The sequence below is a fragment of the Corythoichthys intestinalis genome, chromosome 12 (assembly GCF_030265065.1).
Source record: "Corythoichthys intestinalis isolate RoL2023-P3 chromosome 12, ASM3026506v1, whole genome shotgun sequence".
Lineage (NCBI taxonomy): Eukaryota > Metazoa > Chordata > Actinopteri > Syngnathiformes > Syngnathidae > Corythoichthys > Corythoichthys intestinalis.
The window spans coordinates 30,980,676-31,006,977 of NC_080406.1; the positions used below are offsets into that span (position 1 = coordinate 30,980,676).

Below are 26,302 nucleotides of genomic sequence, written 5' to 3' on the forward strand. Positions count from 1 at the left end.
AGGTTTCATTGGCCACGAATGTTCCAAGAAATAAAGGCATGGTGCGAAAACTGTGAAAGGTGTTGCCTCCGAAAGACCCCAACTGCAGGTGTCAAAGCTCCCATGGTCAGTATTCACAGCAGTGCTCCCATGGAACTCGTATGTGTGGACTTTTTGACTCTGGAGAAGTCAAAGGGTGGCCTAGAGAATGTCCTCGTCGTCACTGACCACTTCTCACGCTATGCACAGGCATACCCCACCAGAGACCAAAAGGCCAGCACTGTGGCGAAGGTGCTGTGGAAGAACTTTTTCTGCCGGTTTGGTTTCCCAGCGAAATTGCATGCAGATCAAGGGCGCAATTTTGAAAGTGCAATTGTGAAGCAGTTGTGTAAGTGTACTGGCATCCTCAAGACCCACACAACCCCCTACCACCCCCAGGGGAACGGGACCACTGAGAGGTTCAACCGCACTCTCATGAACATGCTGGGGACACTTGAGCCTTCACTGAAACCCCGCTGGCATGAGTATGTGGATGCGATGACACACGCCTACAACTGCACACGCCACGATTCAACAGGGTACACGCCGTACTACCTGATGTTTGGGAGGCATCCCAGGCTCCCTGTTGACTTGATGTTTGGTCTCCCAGCCACCCATGAGCCATGTGGGTATAGTGAATATGTTCAGACGCTGCATGATTCCCTGTCCAAAGCCTATGCTCAGGCTAATGCAACTTCTCGTCAGGCAAAAGGGCAACAGAAGAAGTATTATGACCAAAGAGTACAGAGCCATGCTTTCAACCCAGGTGACAGAGTCCTGGTCAAGGTTTGCCAAGTGGAAGGTCGACAGAAACTGGGTGACAGGTGGGAGTCACGTCCATACATCGTGGTGAAGAAACAACCAAACTTGCCTGTGTATGTGGTCCGATCAGAGGATGGCGAAAAAGAGAGAGTGCTCCACCGCAACCTCCTCACCCAGTGCATGTTCTTCCCAGCGGAAAGGTCTGATGGAGTGACAAGGGAGGAAGTGGATGCAGACACGTCAAATGGTTTGGAGATGGAGGACACTGATATGATGGAAGAGCATACTAGTCAAATGACAGCAGAAGAGGATGCTCCACTTGCAGCAGAGAGTGTGGAAGTGGAGGATACAGCAGAAACTGTGGAGAGCTCTATTCCTGACACAAATGGACAAATGGAGCACACAGATGGAGAGGAAACAGTCGTGGAAACGGAGCAAAAGGATGATGGAAGGATGAAAAAGAGGACTGTAAAAGGGACCCACTCTCCTGATGGAACCGTTGTTCCAAGGAGGAACCAGCCAAGGAACCGACGTCCCCCCAAGAGACTATCATATGACACAAGAGTGGTGGAGTTAGATGAAGACCAGCAGAAAATACAAAGAGGAAGAGAATTGTGGGAGAAGGCCAAAGCAAGAAGAGCTATAATTCACACATAGTACAGATAAGCTAGCACACTCACATAGATAGGGCTTCCATGCACGAATTTTGGTTTTGCCACAATAGTTACCTATGCCTTATCTGACACTGTCTACTGCGAATCTGCAAAGTGTGTTGTGTTTTTGTTGTGATGACTGGGACGCCATCATTTAAACAAGGGGTGGATGTAGGCTAGTGATTTAAATACGCCACCAGATGTCATTGGCGAGTTTTTGATTAACTGGGAGATAAAGACAATTTGTGCATTTTGACCCTTCACTGACGCCGTAGCTTCCTCTGCCTTCCAGTGCTGGCGTCATTGGGCCTTATGCCCCATTGTATTTCATGAAGGTTGGTGAAGAAGTTGTTGCCGAGTTTCTTGTGCCAATAAACGGCGTGGTCCAATCTGCAAATCAGAACGCCCGTGCCCACTCGTCCTTTCTGCCATACACCCCGTCATCACTGAACCAACAAAAATACACAACGCAGAGCATCGTGGTGTACAGAGAGGGGTCGCACGGGTCGGGTTACATATTGTTTACTGTTTATTTTTGTTGCACTTCAAGTGTAGGATAAATCTGTTGCTGGTGAGGTGCAATAAATATTACAAGGTTCTATAACACAACTACCTGTCTGTTCTTCTCTATTCAACTGACTCGAATACTGCTCAGAAAATTTCAAATTCTTTGACATACAACAACGTCTTTTTAAAGTAACGGAAATAATTACTTTCCCTGATAACTAGTTACTTTTACTACAGAGTAATTCAGTTACTAACTCAGTAACTTTTTGGAAGAAGTAGTGAGTAACTATAACTAATTACTTTTTTAAAGTAAGGTGCCCAACACTGGTTATGTGTAAGTAAATTGTTACTTTGCTATCAAAAGCTCTATTTGTCTTGTTTGTTATTTTGTAAAAGGAAAACATTATTCAGATGTTTGAGATGTAACTAAAGCTAAATATAGCTGTGTTAAAGTCAAAGTTATGTTTGAAATGTATGCTTTCACAAAAAGCTTAATTTCATTGTTTTTTCATCAGAAATTGGAAAATTGCTCAAACTAAGCTATTTTCTAATGCTAATTTCTAAAGAATGGAAAAAGATATGAACTTACTTTTTTTTTCCTGCTGAAAGAAGAGAGTCTAATCTTTCTTTTGGTGGGTTCCATGTTTATATATCAACAGAACAGAATTTTCTGTGGGCCTTGCAGTCAAAATCCAGTAAAACGGCCGGGGGCGAAGGGGGTTGCACCGGTGAAAATGGCTGGGAGTGAATGAGTTCAGTATATATTGAGTAGAGCATAATATTTAATCAGACAATGATTTAAATAAAAAAGAAATATTGAAGGTAAAGTAAAATAAATTAAGGGTCATTCAGGGGTCCCTATGGTCCTGAGGCCCGGGACAACATAACCGTTTGCCCCCCGCCCCTTGTCGACGGGCTTGCTGGTAGTAAACTTTTTTTCTCCGGTTGAATTATTACACATAGATGAATTAATCATGAATAGGCGTGTCCATCACACATGGCGTCGTGTTCGTCAAACGGCTCGAATCGTTTTGCGGATGTTAAGGAAGGAACGGTCATGAGTGTGGCTTTTATTTGCTGTGATGTAAAGCATCTGTTCCGTTCACTCGCTCTCAAACATGTGACGGTCTTTAAATCTTAGTCATAGAACCTAATGTAATGATAATTGATCATCCAAATCCAGAATTTTAGCCTTTTAACAGGAAATATTCTCCATTTTTGTAGTACTTTATGAAAGAATATTGTTTAATGTTTCATCACAATATGATAACTGCAGCATTTGCGTTTATTTTGGAAACGATGTTTCAATTTTTTGTTTTCTTACATGATACAGACCAAACAAGTAAATGAATTATAGTCAATTTATACGTTTGGTCATTTTCGGCAATGTCAATTTGAAATAATGTCCTGCTGTTTTTGAATACAGGATGGATTTTTTTTTTTTAACCTTATTCATTGGTTAATTTGAATAAATACTTGACAGATGTTGTAAAATAGTGTAAGGTACGGGACGCAGGAACCAGTTGCTACTAGAACCAGTTACTACTGGCTTCAGTTGAAATACACTTTTGTGGCTTTACCACATTTTTGTTTCTAAAGTAATCCGTTCTTTCTTTAAATGCAAATCAAGAAGGGAGATAGTCAATTCTTCACATTAAATTAATTACATCAGGCAAATTTTCACCATATATACATAAAAAATAAATATAGCATGTTGTGTGTCACACTCCCATGTTCCTTACTGCTTACACAAGTGTGTGTAAGTGTGTGCGCGCTTTGTGTGGCCCCACCCTCTCTTGCATGTTGATGACGATGATGAGCTTTGAGAAGTTTCAGGTGTCTTTGCTTTAGGTTTGTTGCTCATCACAGCAGCTCCTCTCGTTTCTCTCATTTCATTTTATATTTCATTCTAAACAAAACAAAACAAAAAAACTGAATCTACACGCTCAAACTAAGGAGTACTTTTGGGGAAAAACTTTATTTTAATTTGTTTGTTTTTTTTAAAAATTGGATTCATTTATTTTAATTGTTTTTATTGGGCTCGACTGTCGACTTAAAGGTGAGTTATCTCATTCAATGAGTAATTCGGAATAGAATTTAAAACAGGGCAAATTTATTTCAATTCACCATAAGGTAATCCATTTTAAAATCAAGACAATTAAAAACTCAAATAGTCAATTAAAATTATGAATTGAGTCGCGTAAAAGGATGTAAAGCATGAAGTGCTTTAAAGGAAAACGGTCAATTTCAATAGGAACCAGAAAGATGCGATTAAAAGGCACAAAGGTCATCAAATAAAAAAGTGAGCAAATTGTTCTTAATTTGTCTTTGAATGGTCTCAGAGTACATGCCACAATCCAGCACCAGCTTTGCTTCTTGAATTTAAAAAAAAAAAAAAAATTTTCACTTTCAAACTGACTTTGGCACACGCTTTCCCAACTCTTCCTCACTTCCCGCTCTCAAATCATATTCAAGCCACCGGAAATGAACAGTACCCTTAAGCCATATTGTATCTTGAACTTTTTTTTTTTATTGTCTTTGCCACTATGGTGACTACAGGGTCACTACCATGTGTTTTTAAATTGTATTTACTCTGTTTTATTTCAGCTAAAGTTTAATTCTTACATTGTAATTTTGTAATTTGTTAGTAATTTAAGTTCTTGTTCACTTAACCTAATTGCTATGTAATACGACACCACCATCTGGTGGCTTTAGGTGCAACTGCAGCACGACCGTGCAATCGTTTCACGCAAATTTGTTTAAAATCTAGTCCTTCGTTTTAAATTGGGGTTATAAAGGATGTCTACAATATATTGAATTAAAAAGAAAAAATATATACCACATTTGACGGTAAATCAAACACAACCACGCTTCAAAGTGGATGAAATAAGTAACCCTCCCTCATGTCTTCATTCGGGACACATTTTAAAAAGATTCAATGTAAAACGCTCACTTTTGATTGACACTGTCGAGCTAGCCGTAGAATAATATATCATTATTAATATAAAGATAACAAAATAATGCACACCTCCTGATGATCATGTGGTAGCTGTTCATTTACAGAACATTTCTAGCTTTTTTTCTTCTTTAACAAAATTTCACTTACTAAATTGACATAACGGTCAAGTTGTTTTGATAATTGCTAAAATGGGAATATTAAGAACAGCCGTCAATATGATGACACCGATTCATTTGTTTTGCGTACATCCGTTAGACATTTTTTTGTTGATATGCCCACATGTTTTCAAAATACAGATGATTTAAAGAATTATTCTAGCAACGTTTTGTAAACTACAAAGACAATGAGGTCTTCAAACGACACAATTCAAGACATCTTTGGAACAATTTAACACAATTTTATAAAACGTAAAATAATAACTATCTTGGCGGAAGACATTAAAACAATTTAGTCAAAGCCAAATGTGTTTACATAAAAATTTAACTCATTTAAGAAATTTATATTTGCCAAAATAAACATGTTTTCCTCTACATGGGGGGGATCCAATTTCATTGCTACTTTTGGCCGATCCAGTTTCATTGCTACTTTTGGCGTAAAATGTCTGCTTGACGTTTTTGTGTGCATTTTCAGGCATGGCTTTTTGACTTTTTGTGGGTATTCTCAAGATGATAGACATACCCACCAAATTCACGTGGTAAAATAAAACTGGCATCGGGTGCTGAATTTTCAAAGCTTACCAAATACCTTCCAAATTTCATGCACTGTATACAGTTGTGGTCAAAAGTTTACATACACTTGTGAAGAACATAATGTCATGGCACTCTTGAGTTTCCAGTTATTTCTACAACTCTAATTTTTCTCCGATAGAGTGATTGGAACAGGTACTTCTTTGTCACAAAAAATATTCATGAAGTTTTTCTTTTATGACTTTATTATGGGTTAACAGAAAAAGTGATCAAATCTGCTGGGTCAAAAATATACATACAGCAACACGAATTAGCAATTTCTTGTGAGTGATTATTGATTTGAACAATCATTGACTTGAACAAGTCAGGAAAGTCACTTGGAGCCATTTCAAAGCAGCTGCAGCTCCCAAGAGCAACAGTGCAAACAATTGTTTGTAAGTATAAAGTGCATGGCACTGTTTTGTCACTGCCACGATCAGGAAGAAAACGCAAGCTATCACCTGCTGCTGAGAGAAAACTGGTCAGGAGGGTGAAGATTCAACCGAGAATCACCAAAAAGCAGATATGCCAAGAATTAGAAGCTGCTGGAACACAGGTGTCAGTGTCCACAGTCAAGCATGTTTTGCATCTCCATGGACTGAGAGGCTGCCGTGCAAGAAGGAAGCCCTTGCTCCAAAAGCGGCACCTTAAGCCTCGACTGAAGTTTACTGCTGATCACATGGACAAAGATAAGACCTTCTGGAGGAAAGTTCTGTGGCCAGATGAAACAAAAATCGAGCTGTTTGGCCACAATGCCCAGCAATATGTTTGGAGGAGAAAAGGTGAGGCCTTTAACCCCAAGTACACCATGCCTACCCACAAGTACGGTGGTGGTAGTATTATGCTGTGGGGCTGTTTTGCTGCCAATGGAACTGGTGCTTTACATAGAGTAAATGGGATAATGAAGAAGGAGGATTACCTTCAAATTCTCCAAGATAACCTGACGTCATCAGCCCGAAGATTGGGTCTTGGGCGCAGTTGGGTGTTCCAACAGGACAATGACCCCAAACACACATCAAAAGTGGTAACGGAATGGCTAAATCAGGCTAGAATTAAGGTTTTCAAATGGCGCTTCCCAAAGTCCTGACTCAAACCCCATTGAGAACTTGTGGACAATGCTGAAGAAACAAGTCCATGTCAGAAAGCCATCAAATTTAACTGAACTGCACCAATTCTGTCAAGAGGAGTGGTCAAAGATTCAACCAGAAGCTTGCCAGAAGCTTGTGGATGGCTACCAAAAGCACCTAATTGAAGTGAAAATGGCCAAGGGACATGTTACCAAATATTAGCGCTGCTGTATGTATATTTTTGACCCAGCAGATTTGATCATTTTTTTTCTGTTCATCCATAATAAAGTCATAAAAGAACCAAACTTCATAAATGTTTTTTGTGACAAAGTATCTATTCCAATCACTCTATCAGAGAAAAATCAGTTGTAGAAATAACTGGAAACTCAAGAGAGCCATGACATTATGTTCTTCACAAGTGTATGTAAACTTTTGACCACAACTGTATGTAAAACAGGCTTTAGGTGCAGCGTTTTCTAATTCAAATATTAGTAGTAGACTTTTGGCTTAAAATGTCTGCTTTGAACCAAAACTGAGTCCTGTACGTTTTCGGTCTTTGCTTCCTGAGACGTTTTTGTGGGTCTACTCATCGTAGAAAATAGACATGTCTACCAGGTTTCTTTTTTTTTTCTCCAAGGGCCGCTTTCAGAACAATTATGGGATGCAAGGGCCATAATCAAATCCTTCTAATTTATCCAATTTGTTAAAAGGAGGATCAGAAACGGGTTAAAAAAAAAAAAAAGTAAGGTTTGTGCCTAATGTATTTTTAAGTATTAACTTATTGTCTGACATTGACGATCGAACAATTGCTGGCAGCCCTCCCAATTAAAACGGATTGGATGTTGGTCTCCGTCACTGGCTGTATATCATGATCACTCATTGCCAGCCTATCCAGTTAAAATTGATTGGATGTCTGAACCTGTCAATGGCAGTGAAGGAGTTAAGGGCTATGAGCAACAAAATAACAGAGGTATAAGGATATTTCAGAATACATACAGTATATATACTAGTATTAGTGGTGTAACAGTACACCTGTCACGGTTCGGTATGTACCTCGGTACGGGTGCCATGGCTCAGTAAGGGTTCGGTACAACGGGATGACAAAAAATTAATTATTCTATTGGCTAAAACGAAAAAGCAGCTCTTATTAAAGTGGAAAATGAATAGAAGAAAACATCAAACTTGTGAATTTGTGTTGTCATTGTTTAACATTCTTTAATTCACAGTTTATGAGCAAACATGGACAACACATCCTTTTTTGTAGGGATCTACTGATTTAACAGTTAGTCAGGGTGCACTCGATCGCCAACTGGCAACCTTGGTAACTGTTTTTTTAATGAAAATAATGTTGGATTACACAGTTAACTGTAAACCATTACAAGTGAACATACGCTCCCACGTAAGATAAATTTTTTATCGTGGCTAAAATAAAATCTGCAAATAGTTCCAAAACTGAAAAAGCATCTTTTGATAAAGTGCAAAAATAAATAATCAGTGTTTCAATGAAGTCAGCCTAGGGCTAGTGCAAAATAAAAAATCCTGATTTGAAAAAATAAAATAAATACACTTCAAAAAGTGTTAGAAATATTGCATTTGATCTGTACGTTCGTCCTAACTTTCATAGTAGTAATCAATGATAACTGCTTCTTCGTCTGTTTTAGTCAGAGGTGGGTAGAGTAGCCAAAAATTTTACTCAAGTAAGAGTAGTTACTTCAAAATAATATTACTCAAGTAAAAGTAAATCATCCAAAAAATATACTGAAGTACAAGTAAAAATGTATCCAGTTAAAAGAATACTCAAGTAATGAGTAACAATGTGAGTAACTGATTTTTATTATTTTTTTAAACAATGGTATTTTTTTCGTCTCAGCACAAACTTATCTATATGAGATGTTGTTATGATACTGTACAATAACCCATTACTTATTATGACATAATATTTATTACCTCATATTTTTTACATAAGTAAAAATAAGTAGATATATAAAAAACATTGAATTCCTGTGAGAGAGAAAAAACAACAACTATTTTTCATCCAAAGAGCATGAGTACCCTCTAGTGGAGAAAATGGTTCCCAGTCTGAATAGTGAATACTTCTTTCTTAGTTACTATTATTAAAATTAAAAGGATCATATCTCCGCTTTTCCGTGGTCAATCGGTGCCAAATAAAAACTGGGAGTGAGGTTTAAATGTGCGATTTCGTGTCATGTTGAAAGCAGTGCTCTATGTCAAGTACTTCATTTTTTACGGTGCTTTAAAGACGCCACGTGATTGAACAGACTGGCATGATCATAGAACGGCAAGCTTGCATCTGATTGGTGTAATGGAGTCATGTGATTGTTGCGATGTCTCATTGGTGAAATTAGAAGCGCTACTCTTGGCAATAGATCACTAGCAAAAAAAAAAAAAAATCTAATTTGTAGAATAAAGAGGATAAATGTAATGACTCTTGTGTAGCCCAAAGTAGCGGAGTAAGAGGAGGATTTTTTTTTCTCCACAAAACTAAGTAAAAGTAAAAAGTTTGAATTAGTAAAACTACTCTTAGAAGTACATTTTCCTCCAAAAGTTACTCAAGTAAATGTAACGCAGTACCTCTAACGCGTTACTACCCACCTCTTAAATTTGGGTGACTGTGTACACCGAACAGTGATCCATACCGTGGCTGTACGGAAACAAGTGAAACAAACTTTGCAGAACAAAGAGAAAATGTCTAGCGACAGCAATAGAGTCAAGAAAATCACAACCAAAATAATCCAATGTGAAAAAGCTGAGTTTTTTAAAATTTTTAATATACAGGTTTATGCAAAACAAAATACTGAAATTGTAGCTTCCAGCATTTATTTCAACATGTCAGTTTTAAATAGAGAGGCACTGTTTTAGTAACTAGCCCCATTTAGTGTTAAGATTAGAAGTCTAACAGAATGTACTGTAATTTTCAGACTATAAACCGCTGCTTTTTTCCTTCATTTTGAATCCTGCGGCTTATAGTCCGGTGCAGCTTATTTGTTGATTTATTTGGGTTAATAAGGTAACACTTTGTTTGATAGCGACATCATAAGACTGTCTTAAGACCGTTATGATTAAGACGTGACACTATCATACGCCTTTACTGAATGCTTGCAGTATGTCATCAAGTGTCATCCGGCAAATCATGTCACTAACACCATTTATGTCCAGCTTGGATCTTTTACATCCATTCAAAACTGATTTAATTTGCCGGATAACACTAAATATCATCTGTTACAAGAATTCATTAATGCTCAGGACAGTGTCATGCCATAATTATGATTGTCTAATGAGTCTGATGGCACCACTGTCAAATATAGTGTTACCAAATATCATAACTAGCAATTAATGAAACAACTGGAACAGTAACTGAAGCAATAATTAGCACAAAACATGAATTTTGATTGTTATTTACATCTGTAGCACTGCAATGCATGCAAGGAGGCAACAACAGTGTTGACAGCAGGTGGCAGCAGAGTTTAACGGTCTCTCCCAAGGGAGCATGGATGGCCAAATGCAGCTTCTTGAAGCAATGCTTTGCAGCCAATTGGTTCAACGCCTCATGGTGGTTCATTTGGTTTTATGACACCGCTGTCAAAGAAAGTGTTACTGGTTTAAATCTTTTGGTGTAAAAATCCCATAATACAGTAAGGACAGCTGCAGTTTATAGTCCAGTGCGGTTTATCTATGAACAAATGCCGTTTTCGTGCCAAATTTGGTGGATGGCGGCCTATAGTCAGGTCACAGGTGCGCCTTATAGTGCAAAAATTACGGTAGGGTGAATTCAAGATTCTTGTGTGGGCCATATTCAAGGATGTTTTCAAAATTTGCTACGGGAAAATATAATCTGGGCAGCGGGTGACAGTTGGCCTGCAGGCAGTAGTTTGGACACCTGCTGCAAAGCAAAACTGTTTCAAGGCTCTGAATTTTAAAAATAACCATGTTAGTGTTACTTGAAGGCCTGTGGCTTTACATGTATATTACCCACTCTGGGCCTAAACTGAAGCATTCGGGTACTTTTTCTGTCTTTGCTTCCTGAGACTTTTTCTCGGTGTATTCAAGATATGAAACATGAAATTTGTTAGGGATGTCTATGTGAAACTGACTTTGGGGGCTGTATTTTTAATGAATACAACTACAGGTAAAAGTTGCTACTAGACTTTTGTCTTAAAATGTCTGCTTCAAACCAAAACATTTTTTCCTTTTTTTTGTGGGTCCACTTGTGATAGACATACAGTGGGGCAAATAACCAACCACCAGTTGTGCAACTTCTCCTACTTGAAACGATTAGAGAGGCCTGTAATTGTCAACATGGGTAAATCTCAACCATGAGAGACAGAATGTGGAGGAAAAAAACAGAAAAACACATTGTTTGATTTTTAAAGAATTTATTTCCAAATTAGAGTGGAAAATAAGTATTCGCTCACCTACAAACAAGCAAGATTTCTGGCTGTCAAAGAGGTCTAATTTCTTCTAACGAGGTATAACGAGGTCTAATCAGGCTCCACTCGTTACCTGTATTAATGGCACCTGTTTTAACTCCATCCATCCATCCATCCATCCATTATCTTCCGCTTATTCCGGGGTCGGGTCGCGGGGGCAGCAGCTTCAGCAGGGAAGCCCAAACTTCCCTCTCCCCAGCCACTTCAGCCAGCTCCTCCAGCGGGATTCCAAGACGTTCCCAGGCCAGCCGAGCGACATAGTCTCTCCAGTGTGTCCTGGGTCGACCCCGGGGCCTCCCACCGGTGGGACATGCCCGGAACACCTCTCCAGGGAGGCGTCCAGGAGGCATCCGAACCAGATGCCCGAGCCACCTCAACTGGCTCCTCTCAACGCGGAGGAGTAGCGGCTCGACACCAAGCCCCTCCCGGATGACCGAGCTTCTCACCCGATCTCTAAGGGAGAGCCCGGACACCCTGCGAAGGAAACTGATTTCGGCTGCTTGTATCCGGGATCTTGTTCTTTCGGTCACGACCCACAGTTCGTGACCATAGGTGAGGGCAGGAACGTAGATCGACCGGTAAATCGAGAGCTTCGCCTTTTGGCTCAGCTCCTTCTTCACCACAACGGACCGGTGCAGAGACCGCATCACTGCAGACGCTGCACCGATCCGCCTGTCAATCTCCCGCTCCCTCCTACCCTCACTCGTGAACAAGACCCCAAGATACTTAAACTCCTCCACTTGGGGCAGGATCTCATCCCCGACCCGGAGAGGGCATGCCACCCTTTTCCGGCTGAGGACCATGGTCTCGGATTTGGAGGTGCTGATCTTCATCCCAACCGCTTCACACTCGGCTGCAAACCGCCCCAGTGAGAGTTGGAGGTCACGGCTTGATGAAGCCAACAGCACCACATCATCTGCAAAAAGCAGAGATGAGATGCTGAGGCCACCAAACCGGACCCCCTCAACGCTTCGGCTGCGCCTAGAAATTCTGTCCATAAAAATTATGAACACAAAGGGCAGCCTTGGCGGAGTCCAATCCTCACTGGGAACGAATTCGACTTACTGCCGGCAATGCGGACCAGACTCTGACACTGGTCGTACAGGGACCGAACAGCCCTTACCAAGGGGCTCGGTACCCCGTACTCCCGGAGCACCCTCCACAGGACTCCCCTAGGCACACGGTCGAACGCCTTCTCCAAATCCACAAAACACATGTAGACTGGTTGAGCGAACTCCCATGCACCCTCGAGGACCCTGCCGATGGTGTAGAGCTGGTCCACTGTTCCACGGCCGGGACGAAAACCACACTGCTCCTCCTGAATCCGAGATTCGACTTCCCGACGGACCCTCCTCTCCAGCACCCCTGAATAGACTTTACCGGGGAGGCTGAGGAGTGTGATCCCTCTATAATTGGAACACACCCTCCGGTCCCCCTTTTTAAAAAGGGGGACCACCACCCCGGTCTGCCAATCCAGAGGCACTGTCCCCGATGTCCACGCGATGTTGTAGAGGCGTGTCAGCCATGACAGCCCTACAACATCCAGAGCCTTTAGGAACTCTGGGCGGATCTCATCTACCCCCGGGGCCTTGCCACCGAGGAGCTTACCAACCACCTCAGTGACTTCAACCCCAGAGATCGAAGAGCCCACCTCAGAGTCCCCAGACTCTGCTTCCTCAAAGGAAGGCGTGTCGGTGGAATTGAGGAGGGCTTCGAAGTATTCTCCCCACCGACTCACGACGTCCCGAGTCGAGGTCAGCAGTACACCATCTTCACTATACACAGTGTTAATGGTGCACTGCTTTCCTCTCCTCAGACGCCGGATGGTGGACCAGAATTTCCTCGAAGCCGTCCGGAAGTCGTTTTCCATGGCCTCACCGAACTCCTCCCATGTCCGAGTTTTTGCCTCGGCGACCGCCGAAGCCGCAGTCCGCTTGGTCAGCCGGTACCTGTCAGCTGCCTCCGGAGTCCCACAGGCCAAAAAGGCCCGATAGGCCTCTTTCTTCAGCTTGACGGCATCCCTTACCCCAGGTGTCCACCAGCGGGTTCGGGGATTGCCGCCACGACAGGCACCAACCACCTTACGGCCACAGCTCCGATCGGCCGCCTCAACAATGGAGGTGCGGAACATGGTCCACTCGGACTCAATGTCCCCCACCTCCCCCGGGACAAGGGAGAAGTTCTGCCGGAGGTGGGTGTTGAAGCCCTTTCTGACAGGGGATTCTGCCAGACGTTCCCAGCAGACCCTCACAATACGTTTGGGCCTGCCAGGTCTGACCAGCATCTTCCCCCACCAACGGAGCCAACACACCACCAGGTGGTGATCAGTTGACAGCTCCGCCCCTCTCTTCACCCGAGTGTCCAAAACATGCGGCCGCAAGTCCGATGACACGATCACAAAGTCGATCATCGAACTGCGGCCTAGGGAGTCCTGGTGCCAAGTGCACATATGGACACCCTTATGTTTGAACATGGTGTTCGTTATGGACAATCAGTGATGAGCACAGAAGTCCAATAACAGAACACCGCTCGGGTTCTGATCGGGGGGGCCGTTCCTCCCAATCACGCCCCTCCAGGTCTCACTGTCATTGCCCACGTGAGCGTTGAAGTCCCCCAGCAGAACGAGGGAGTCCCCAGAGGGGGGCACTCTCCAGCACTCATTAACAGTATAAAACACCTGTCCACAACCTCAGTCAGTCACACGCCAAACTCCACTATGGCCAAGACCAAAGAGCTGTCGAAGGACACCAGAGACAGAATTGTAGACCTGCACCAGGCTGGGAAGACTGAATCTGCAATAGGTAAAACACTTGGGGTAATGAAACCAACTGAGGGAGCAATTATTAGAAAATAGAAGACAAACAAGACCACTGATATTCTCCCTCGACTGGGGCTCCATGCAAGATCTTGACTCATGGCGTCAAAATGATAACAAGAACGGTGAGCAAAAATCCCAGAACCACACGGGGGGACCTAGTGAATGACCAACAGAGAGCTGGGACCACAGTAACAAAGGCTACTATCAGTAACACAATGCGCCGCCAGGGACTCAAATCCTGCACTGCCAGACGTGTCCCCCTGCTGAAGCCAGTACACGTCCAGGCCCGTCTGCGGTTCGCTAGAGAGCTTTTGGATGATCCAGAAGAGGACTGGGAGAATGTGTTATGGTCAGATGAAACCAAAATAGAACTTTTTCGTAAAAACAGAGGTTCTCGTGTTTGGAGGAGAAAGAATACTGAATTGCATCCGAAGAACACCATACCCACTGTGAAGCATGGGGGTGGAAACATCATGCTTTGGGGCTGTTTTTCTGCAAAGGGACCAGGATGACTGATCTGTGTAAAGGAAAGGGGCCATGTATCGAGAGATTTTGAGTGAAAATCTCCTTCCATCAGCAAGGGCATTGAAGATGAGATGTAGTTGGGTCTTTCAGCATGACAATGATCCCAAACACACAGCCAGGGCAACAAAGGAGTGGCTTCGTAAGAAGCATTTCAAGGCCCTGGAGTGACCTAGCCAGTCTCTAGATCTCAACCCGATAGAAAATCTGTGGAGGGAGTTGAAAGTCCGTTTTGCCCAACGACAGGCCCAAAACATCACTGCTCTAGAGGAGATCTGCATGGAGGAATGGACCAAAATACCAGCAACAGTGTGTGAAAAGCTTGTGAAGAGTTACAGAAAATGTTTAGCCTCCATTATTGCCAACAAAGGATATAAAACAAAGTATTGAGATGAACTTTTGGTATTGACCAAATACTTATTTTCCACCATGTTTTGAAAATAAATTCTTTAAAAATTAAACAATGTGATTTTCTGTTTTTTTTTTTTTTTTTCCACATTCTGTCTCTCGTGGTTGAGGTTTACCCATGTTGACAATTACAGGCCTCTCTAATATTTTCAATAGGGAGAACTTGCACAATTAGTGGTTGACTAAATACTTATTTGCCCCACTGTATCTATGAAGTTTCGTATTTTCAAATGAATCTGGACTTCTAAAAGGTTCCTCTCCCCTTAGGTCATCATGTCCTGGGGCGCCCTGTACGCCCAGCTGGGCGGCGTCAACAAACACTCGACCAGCCTTGGCAAAATCTGGCTTTCGGTGCTGTTCATCTTCCGTATCACCATCTTGGTGCTGGCCGCCGAGAGCGTGTGGGGCGACGAGCAGTCCGACTTCACGTGTAACACGCAGCAGCCGGGCTGCAAGAACGTCTGCTACGACCACTTCTTTCCCGTGTCACACATCCGTTTGTGGTGCCTGCAGCTGATCTTCGTGTCCACGCCAGCCCTGTTGGTGGCCATGCACGTGGCCTACCGCAAGCGGGGCGACAAGCGTACCATGCTAGCGTCCAACGGCACCGAAAAACCCAGCGACGTGGACCTGGAGACACTGAAACGGCGGCGGCTACCCATCACGGGCACGCTTTGGTGGACGTACACCTGCAGTCTCTTCTTCCGCTTGGTTTTCGAGGGCGGCTTCATGTACGCACTCTATTTTGTCTACGACGGCTTCCAGATGCCGCGCTTGGTCAAGTGTGAACAGTGGCCCTGTCCTAACAAGGTGGACTGCTTCATCTCACGGCCCACCGAGAAGACAGTCTTCACTATCTTCATGGTGGCATCGTCAGCCATTTGCATGATTCTCAATGTGGCCGAGCTAGGCTACCTGGTGGGCAAGGCGGTCATGCGTTGCGCTAGCCGGCGCCGCAACCGGAGACTGTCTTACAACCGCAACGAAACCGTCATGAGGGACAACGCCGCCCTGCAGAACAAGAAGAACGAGCTGCTGCTCTCTGTGCCCTCCTCGGACTCGTCCGTTCGCAAGACCGTGTGCTGAATGAACACACGCAGCCTGGACCTGGATGCTTTTAGAACCCGTACGAGTACGGAAGTCTCAAAACAATCATTTCCGATGCAAGGTTGCCAACCGTGCAAAAGTGTTGGGATACACCTCCAAATCAATTCGTTATTCAGGGCTTGCGAAAAGACGACGCTAGGCTCCAAAAGTTCCTTTTTGCAAGACACCGTCGGTTTGAATTTGTATCGGGAGCCAAAAAATAGTATCGATACAACACTAATGTTAGGCCTTAAAAATACGTACATTTCCCAAAGAAAATATTTTACCAAAGTGCAAGTTGCATTCCAGCACAAAAATGGTTGTCGTCATTAGTAGTTTCCCCATATGAATGCAATATATTTACATTAAATCCACACATTTTTACACAAATAGCGGACAGCGATGAAAATGGAGGGCTACTAATACTTTATGATGAGGGAACATCATGGTACCGTATTTTTCGGAATATAAACCGCTACTTTTTTCTCGTCATTTCTACCCTGCGACTTTTATAAGGAAGTGGCTTGTTCATGGATTTTTTTTTGTTTTAACTAGGGCTGTCTAACGATTAAATTTTTTAATCGAGTTAATCACAGCTTAAAAATTGTAATTAATCGCAATTCAAACCATCTCTAAAATATGCCATATTTTTCTGTAAATTATTGTTGGAATGGAAAAATAAGTAGTGATTGAAATTACACCACAAGGTGTCAATGGCGAGTTTTAAATTAGAGATCTAGCCAAGTCAAAGTCTGAGTAAGTTTGATGTGTATTTTGCATAGTTATTTTGATTGGGAATGCCAGTTCTCTTTGCGTTGAGCGCTTTTCTTTTTGAGAACATTTTTTTTTTTTTAAAGATAGGAATATTATTTTTGTTGTGCTTTCACTAAATGATAGTGTAGCAACTTAGCTGTTCTGCCCAAATGCATGCTGGGAAGTTGTGCAAGCATGACTGTCAGTAGTGGCTGCAAATAATATACAATATGGTCTGCGTTGTGTTAAATTAAGCGTGTTAAGAAAAAGATAGTCTCCCGCTCCGCCCAAATGCATGCTGGGAAGTTGCGCAACCATGACTGATAGTAGCGACTGCAAATAGTATACAGTATATTCTGCGTTGTGTTCAATTTAGCGTGATAAGAAAAGGATCATCTCCTGCTTTGCCCAAATGTTTGCTGCGAAGTTGGGCAACCATGACTGTCAGTAGTGGCTGCAAATGGTATACAGTATGTTCTGCATTGTATCAATTAAGCGTGTAAGGGAAAAAAAAGGCCTGAACGTCAATGAACGCCTGTGTCCACTTGTATTTCTCTGTCTTTTCGCTCCCACTGTGCTAAAACAACGTCACTTGCCACGTTTACATGGAGCCAAATATTCCAATTACAATCGGAATATTTGTTCAAACCGAATAAATGTGTTCCATATAAACACCTCATTCGGAATGAACAGGCCCAAACCGAATGGAATTTCATTCCGATTCACAGGGGTGGAATATTCCTTTTCCCAAACCGATTAGAAGTAAAATTATATCATGTAAACAGGGAAGCGGAATGGTGTCTGGTTGCGTTCTTTCTGCGCATGCTCCGTACTGACGTGGTGACGTCACTTGGTGACGTAAGTAACGTCACTTGCAACATGGCTTCCAAGCACACGCACAGCGCACCCACACAACTTTTTAAATGAACGGCGTATCATTCTGAAGTTTTGTTTCCACTCGAAAAGTTAAAACAGCAGCTGATCTGACGATCGATCTCCATGTTTTGCAACGTGACGCTTTGTTTTGATTAATCTGCGCATGTCAGACGGCAGTTGTAAAACGTCCTTTCGGAATAAAGGCAGTCACATGTAAACGCTGGATCGGAATAGATGAAGTGACATGTAAACAGCTGATGTGAAATTTCCATTCGGAATGATTTGAATCGGTATGAATAAAAGTCAGCATGTAAACGTCGCTACTGTAAACTGTTTGAGGCAACGCATGAATGGGTCATTCCGTGCATGCGTTGTGTCAAATATTTTAACGTGATTAATTAAAAAAATAATGACCGTTAACGCGATAAATTTGACAGGCCTAGTTTTAACAAATTAGCGTCATATTTTCCTATTAAAATGTTTAAAAATTGGATAATTATAGTTTAAAAGAATGGCTTTCCAAATTTTGCAATGACATAGCTCTCAGCTGCTACACTAGCGCCAATAAAGCTTGCCTGAAACTCGTCAGACTTAAGAACCCAAGATTTTATAGATTAATATGGCTCCATCTGATGCTATATGCTGCTACAAAAGAACAATTTTAAATGGATGGGCACCCACCATTTACTATAACGAGAACAAGATGCTAGCGTTGATTAGCCGTTTTCAACTGGTATTCAGAGAATTTATTGCTACATGTACTAGATGTTAACCGTTTTTAAGAGGATTTCAAGTTGAGGTGGATTATGTATCTTTGGAAATGTAGTGATCCGTTTTTTTAAAGTTCACTTTTAAGCATTCAGACAACACGATGTTGATGCGTGTTATCTGGTTAATATATTTTTGATCAATCAAATATTTCTTTGTAAATTCTATGTAGACATGGACACCTGCGGCTTATAGTAAAGTACGGCAAATATGTGGATTTATTTCTAAAATTTTGTGAAATTTGGCCAGTGCGGCTTATAATCAAGTGCGCTTTATAGTCCAGAAATTACGGTACCTCATTTTCAAGGTAGAAACACTGATAAATCCTCTTCAAAATCACCCAACAATGTTATTCTAGGATTTTAAAAAATGGCAGTTTTTGTCTTGATGACAAAATGGGTATTTTAACACAGAAATGCTTTTTAAGGTCACAAAAAACACTACCCCAATTTCTTTTACCTAAGAGGATCAACCACAAATAGTTGTCTAAAAAATGATTTTTGCACAAAAATGAGATGTTTTATTACAAAACTGCAAAATCTTACTGAAAAAATTACCCACTATTTTTGCTAACAAAAAGGCAGCGTGAAAACAAGTCTTTCAGATGTGTCATTTTGGCCTACAAATACACATTTTCCGACTTGAAGTGCTATCCTTTGTTACAAAAGTGCATTATTTGTGCACAAGTTGCATTTTTGTACATCAATGTTTATTATTAAATATACTTGACCAAAAAAAAAAAAAAATATTACGGCAAAGTAGTTTTGACATGAAGCATTATTCTTCTCTTCTAAAGTGAACTTTACGAATATTTGCTCACAAATATGAGAAACAAGTGTGCACGGCACTCCTCAGGGAAGTTTGTGCTCCGCTTGTTTATTTCCTTTCCCAAGAACATTTCAGTAAGTTTATTGTCCCCTAAGAAGGGGAAACTAGTCTTACAGCAGGTAAGCATACAGATAACAATAACCCATACACATACAATAAATAACAGGCTATAATTTAAAAATGCTATAGACAGCTTCGCATTCTAAGTGAAAGAATTGTGCAAATTTAGCAACCCAATCGCACTTTGTAAGAACAAAGCAATGTGTCCCAATACTTTTGTCCACGAGGTCTAAAAGTGGTTTGGGTTCTTTTGAATTGCATCATAAATATTTGGGCGTTTTGTGCAAGCTCCTGCCACATTTCAATTAATTTTACTGAAAGTGCGTTTGAGCAATTTTTGGGCAAGGAACAGAACAAAAAAGTGCCTTGTGAATGCTATGTGACTTTTGCTGTTTTTATTTATTAACTCCGGTGTGATGTTATGTGAATGTTAATTATGTCACAGCTGACTGTTTTCTTGATTTTTACAATGTCGCCACACTGACGTTATTTGACATTTTGTGCTTATTGACACATTGTTTGTTTTTTCTGCATTTTTATAATAGAAAATGTTAGTGTAAATTACCATGTTTTTAATGCCAACTAGTAGCTTGAAATTAAATGAAACGATTGCATAAAAGTGTATTTTTCTATTCCAAGGCAGACTGTTAAAAATATATATAAAAGGTAAAGTTTTATTTTTTATTTTTTATTTTTTTAAAATTCTATAGTAAACTCGCTTTAACTCAAGCAATGTAATGCAGCTGGAAGGTGTCCACACAGAGCAATGCTTCCCCCTTGTGGCCTTAAAAGATATTTCTGAATTCAAACGTGCTGTGTACTCATACAACTAAACCCAAGGACGCTGGAAGTCACACACAGCAGAGGGTGTTTAGGATCTTTTTGAGCGTTTCCCATCCCAAAACAGCCGTTTAGGTTCAAATTTCTCATGCTTGTGTGTTTTGCCAAAGGCACTACACACGCATGCTGGATAGTTTGTGCACTACTACTAGGCTACTACATAGACAGCGTTATATTTCACCTACCGTGAGTGATGGAGTTTTTTGTATTGGAAATAAAAAGCGCCCATGTATTATAGAGCAAATAAGTGCAGCTGAAGGGTGCAATGACACACGAACACATTTGAAAAATAAAAGGTCCAATAATCCTGAGTTTAACACCCCCTTTTCAAAACACTAAAATAAATTGCACACAGATGTCCAACAGTGCTCTGCATGGCGGCAACTCAACAGCAACAATATGGCTAAAATGCAAGCATGTCTTACCTATTTGAAGACACCAAAGGTAGATATATCAATCATTTTCGAACTTGAATTTTAGAAAATTCAACTGTTTTTTCAAAGAAAAAAATTTGCTAATTCGCTTTTGCGCCATGTTAACGTCTCCTTTGTCAACATTTCCAATAGCACCTTATTCATTAGCAAGCTAGGTGTCAGATGGTGACCATATTATTTACCAAAAAAAACTTTTTCAACATATATACAGCGGTATGAAAAAGTATCTGAACCTTTTGGAATTTCACACATTTCTGCATAAAATCACCATCAAATGTGATCTGATCTTTGTCAAAATCACACAGATGTAAAATCAGTGTCTGCTAACTAAAATCAACCAAACATTTATAGGTTTTCATATTATAATGAGGATAGCATGCAAACAATGACAGAAGGGGGAAACATAAGTGAACCTTCTACTTAAGTAGACTTAAAGCGCAATTGAAACCAATTTTTACCAAACAATTTAATTCAGGTGTTTACCCAATCACTGATGAGTGCTTTAAAGCCGCCCTGCCCACTATAAAACACACACCTGGTAAGAATTGTCTTGATGAGAAGCACTGTCTGATGTGCATTATGGGTCAGTCAAAAGAGCTGTCTGAAGTCCTGCGTTCAAGGATTGTTGATTTGTGTAAAGCTGGGAAAGGATACAAAACCATCTCTTGAAGCCTAGATGTTCATCAGTTGACTGTCAGAGAAATTGTCTACAAATGGAGAGTTTGGCACTGTTGCTTCTCTCCCAAGGAGTGGCTGTCCAGCAAAGATGACACCAAGAGTTCAGCGCAGAATACTCAGAGAAGTAAAAAAGAACCCTAGGGTGTCTGCTAAAGACTTCAAGAAAACACTGGCACAGTCCAATATCTCTGTGCACACATCAACTTTATGTAAAACTATGTCCAAGAATGCTGTTCATGAAAGGACTCCACGGAGGAAGCCACTGCTGTCTAAAAAAAACGTTGCTCGTTTAATATTCGCAAAAAGGCACTTAGACACTCCACAAAAGTTTTGGCAAAATATTTTGTGGACTGATTAAATCAAAGTCGAATTGTTTAGGAGCAACACACAACGTCATGTGTGTAGGCAAAATGGAACAGCTCACCAACATCAACACCTCATCCCCACTGTGAAGCATGGTGGAGGGAGCATCATGATTTGGGGCCTGGACAACTTGCAGTCATTAATGGAAGAATGAATTCAGATGTTTATCCGGATGGTTTGCAGGAAAACCTCAGGCCGTCTGTCAGACAGTTGAAGCTAAAAAGAGGATGGATCATGCAACGACAATGATCCAAAACAGAAGTACATCAACTTCAGAAAGGTGTCAGGAGAACAAAATACACGTTCTGGAGTGGGCAAGTCAAAGTCCAGACTTGAACCCCATCGAGATGCTGTGACATGACTTAAAAAAAGCGATTCATGCCAGACATCCCAGGAATCAGTTTTGTAGAGAAAACTGGGTCGAGATTAGTCCTGATCGATGTGCCAGACTGATCTGCAGCCACAGGAAGTGTCTGGCTGAAGTTATTGCTGCCAAAGGGGTAGGGGCAAAAAATATTAAATGTTCACTTACTTATTTTTCCCTTCTCTGCCATTGTTTGCATACTTTCCACATTAAAATATAAAAACTTATAAATGTTTGGGTGGTTTTAGTTAAAGCACTGTTTTTTCATCTGTGTGATTTTGACAAAGATCAGATCACATTTGATGGCGATTTTACACACAAATGTGAGAAATTCCAAAAGGTTCAGATACATTTTCATACCACTGTACTTAATCCCCAAAGCTAAATACTCAATAATTTCAATGTTTGATAAATTTTTAACAAAAAAACATCAGGGGATGCCGCAACACCTTCAGCACACCACTTCCCGCGCCAGTGACCAAACCTATCAAGTAAACCTAGAAAAGTAATTCAACTGTCGGCATCAAATTTATTGATCATGTTAGCATCATGCTAGGCTAACGTGGGTGAACACTAGGCTAAACTAGGTAAATATCGCCTTGCCACATGTGTGTATGTGTGTTATGTTGTTGGAGCTTTCAGCGCTCAGTTTGCATCCTTTTTTAGCGTGCTAATCGCAACTGACTTGACATTTGACACCGCCCAGACTCCCCCTAATAACAAGGGGAACCTTGTTTTTGTCCTCTCTGCTCCAAGAATAAACTACCCCTACACCCCCCATGGGAAACTTTTTCCAATTGTAAGATGGGATGATTAAAGATACACATTATGTAACAGTTTGATGCAATAACAAAATCGACTTTAACATTAAACACAATATTTAAGTCATTCAGCACTATTAAGGGCGCTGGACATCCAATCCATTTTGCCAAGTGTGATTAGCAATCACAAACAGTCCTCCCTGTTAAATTAATTGGACGTCTATTGTTGTCGCTGGCAGCCAAGGAGTTATTTTTATTTAAGGGCGGGCGGGGAGATGGGGGTGTTCAGTGCAGCCTATCCCTCTTCCCGCAGCCCAGAAAAGGAGCCATCGTCACCACCCCCCGGGATCCAGGGTGGTCCCGCGCACCCATCAACCGGCCTTCAGGGATGGTAAGAGGGGACGCACCACCAACCCCAACCCCACCACCGTCCGCCCACCCGGCCCACAAGCCACAGCCCCCCAACCGGCACGCCACGCCACGGGACCCCCAGCGGCCCACCAAGCCCAGGGCAGGGCAGGGTTCCCCGCCGGAGCAGGCAACACAAAGCCGATATTTTTCATTTCAAAACCAAAGCTCATATTTTTAGTTTTGTTGTTGTCCAACGGCAGCAAAAAGGCCAAGAAAATCCCAACAAGACAATTTATCACATTGAATGACGATGACAAACGTCATTTTTTTATGAGAATTTATTCTTGTGAAACAGTATATTGAAACGTAATGTTTGCAACTTTATTTGGTGCTGCATAATTGATTTGGGAAAAAAAGCACTGGGTATGTGCCCTTTTACATGGAGAACATATTTGGTTAATTTGGTTCAAATTAAAAAACTAACAAACATGTTCAGACATCCCTATTTACTAGACTACATGAATGGTAAACTGCAGAGCCAAACACAAATAACATTCCACATGTTGTGAATTAAAATATTTAAAAATCTTTTTTTTTTTAATTCTTTTTTTTTTTAGCACCAGCTATCTCAATGCTAGACAAGTTTCCGAGGTACTTCCGCTTTACTTCCGCATTTCTGCTCGCGACTTCCGTTTTACACTTCCCAAAACAATAGTGGAGCTGGAGTGGTACCCATCAAAATCCCTCAAAAAGACAATTTGGAAATGCTGCATCCATCTGCCATCATCACGACATGAAATGGCTAAGAGTGGCCACAACCAAAATAGTTTTGTATTTTATTGATTTAATGGCAGTGGATGGAAACGTAATCAGGGACCTGTAACTGCAAATGTGCGAAGCATCTAGTTAAATGTGTCCTAATACATGAATATGGAAATTTTGTGTTCAGGAAGGCGAATGTGGAACGAAGACAGTGCCACCACAAAGCCATACCAGGGACAATTATGTTCCATTTGACGACAATTCTGTGTGTTGCGTCACACCTGAGATATCATTAGCCTTGCATTAGCTTCAACGATAACAAAATGGAAAACAAGCAATCTACTTAAAGACATACACTGGCTTTTTACCCTAAAAGCATAAATTCAAGTGTTACACATTTCTTGTTCGTTTGTTTACAGGTGGAAAACTGTTAGGTTTTGTGTTGGTTTTCTCCTAGTGTGACTTGTCCCTGTGATTGCCCATTGATTTCACCTGTTGTGCCTGCTCCTAGCGTATCCTCCAACCTGCATCCTCCTGTACTCATCTGTTCCTCGTTGTGTCGTTACCCCTTGTCCGTGTGTGTATATCAGCTCCCAGCTTCTTTTCACCCTTTGTTGCTTCATTATCAATGTCCATGTGCACGTCCGAACCTGTTCTCGCCAGTTTTCTCCAAGCCCTCGTGTTCCTCTCAGTAAGTTTTGATACCCAGCCTTTTGTTAGTAACCTGAGTTTTGTTTGCTGCTGTGTTTTTTGGGATCGTCATCATTTTTGGAACTTCCCCTGAATGAATCGAGCCTCGGTACGCGCTTCGCCGAAAAGTCCCTTCATTACGCGACACGAGCTTTGAAGGCTCGGCGCACCTCGTGACATCACTAATTAAATCATTTTTGCACTGCCAATCTGCCTCGCCTCCTCTCCCTGCATTTGGGTCCAAACCTGCCTGCCCGTTTCCTGACAGAAAACGCACATACGTTGATGGACGTATATCGAGACTACGTGCATTCTATCTTGATGATGGAAGGCTCGATTTATGCTTCACCGTCTTTAATATTTTTCTCCAATAAATAATGATTTATTGACCTGTTTTGCACATGCACCAATTATTTTTTAATAAAAAAAGAAATGGAATCATGTTGTCAAAGCTTTATTGCGATCAATATCTGCAATAAAAAACAATGACATACTATTTGTGTTTATATGTACATATGCAATGAGCTCATAACCTATAACCAGATGAAAATGACCTTACAGTATTTCCTTGTAACAACAGAATCCGTGTCAACCCTTCTGCATTCGGCAACTGTAATATTATTTGTAATTTCGCCTCATTTTGGTCACTCAAGTGGCGTATCAATCGACACCGCATGTTACTACAGGCTGCACAGATTGTTCGAATTTTGTCCTCGAACGATCACCGAAGTGATAAGAACAAACATGCAATTTTTTAGGTGGACCCTTTAAGGTTAAAACTGCAAGCCAAATCCTTATTCTGCTGCCGATTTCGCTTTAAGGCGTGTGGCGAGGTAGATCCACACTGGCACTTTGAAGCTGGACGCTGTTCAAAACATTCCACTTTGTGCCACGTTTCATTGGTGAAATTAGTAGCACTACTCTTGGCAATAGCATTGCTAGCAAAAATAGATAAATAGGAAAAATGTAACGACTCGTGTGTAGCCCAAAGTAGCGGAGTTAGAGCAGCGTTTTTTCTTCACAAATCTACTCAAGTAAAAAGTATGGCTTCGTAAAACTACTCTTAGAAGTACATTTTTTCTCAAAAAGTTACTCAAGTAAATGTAACGGAGTACATGTAACGCGTTACTACACACCTCTGACCAAGAGGTTCCCACCTGTAATAACAACACGATAAAAACCAAGTTTTAAAACAATAGTTTTGGCCAAATCACCCAGCCCTACCTGATATTTTCATATCCTAAACTACTTACCGTAATTTTCGCACTATATGCTGCTACTCACCAAAAATGGCACGAAAACGGCATTTGTTCATAGACAAGCCGCACTGGACTATATGCCGCAGCTGTCCTCACTGTATTATGAGATATTTACATCAAAAGATATTAAGCGGTAACTATATTTGACAGCGGCATCATCAGGCATTTGGCCATCACTGCTCCCTTGGGGGAGACAGTCAACCTCTGCTGCCACCTGCTGTCAACACTGTTGTTGTCCAACATGCCTCCTAGCATGCACTGCAGCGTTACAGATCAATCAAAATTTTTGTTCTCTGCTAATTAATTCTTCAGTTACTGTTTTAGTTGTTTCCTTAATTGCTAGTTATGGTTTTTGGTAACACTATTTGACAGTGACACCATTAGACTGTCATAATGATTCGGCAAATTATCTTACTTTTGAATGCATGCAAAAGAATCGAGCTGGACATAAATGGAGTTAGTGAGATAATTTGCCAGATGACACTAAATGACAACCGTCATAAGCATTCATTAATGCCCATGATAGTCTCATGTCATAATTA

The 26,302-nt window shown here is 41.4% G+C and overlaps 1 protein-coding gene across 1 annotated transcript; it reads left to right on the forward strand.

The window, feature by feature from the left end:
- Positions 1 to 3,797: 3,797 nt before the first annotated feature.
- Positions 3,798 to 17,313, forward strand: gjb8 (gap junction protein beta 8). The gene is made up of 2 exons (XM_057853503.1): positions 3,798 to 3,999; positions 15,155 to 17,313. Exon 2 carries the CDS (start codon positions 15,161 to 15,163, stop codon positions 15,971 to 15,973), a length of 813 nt encoding a protein of 270 aa, XP_057709486.1. The 5' UTR covers positions 3,798 to 3,999; positions 15,155 to 15,160; the 3' UTR covers positions 15,974 to 17,313.
- The last annotated feature ends 8,989 nt before the right edge of the window (positions 17,314 to 26,302 follow it).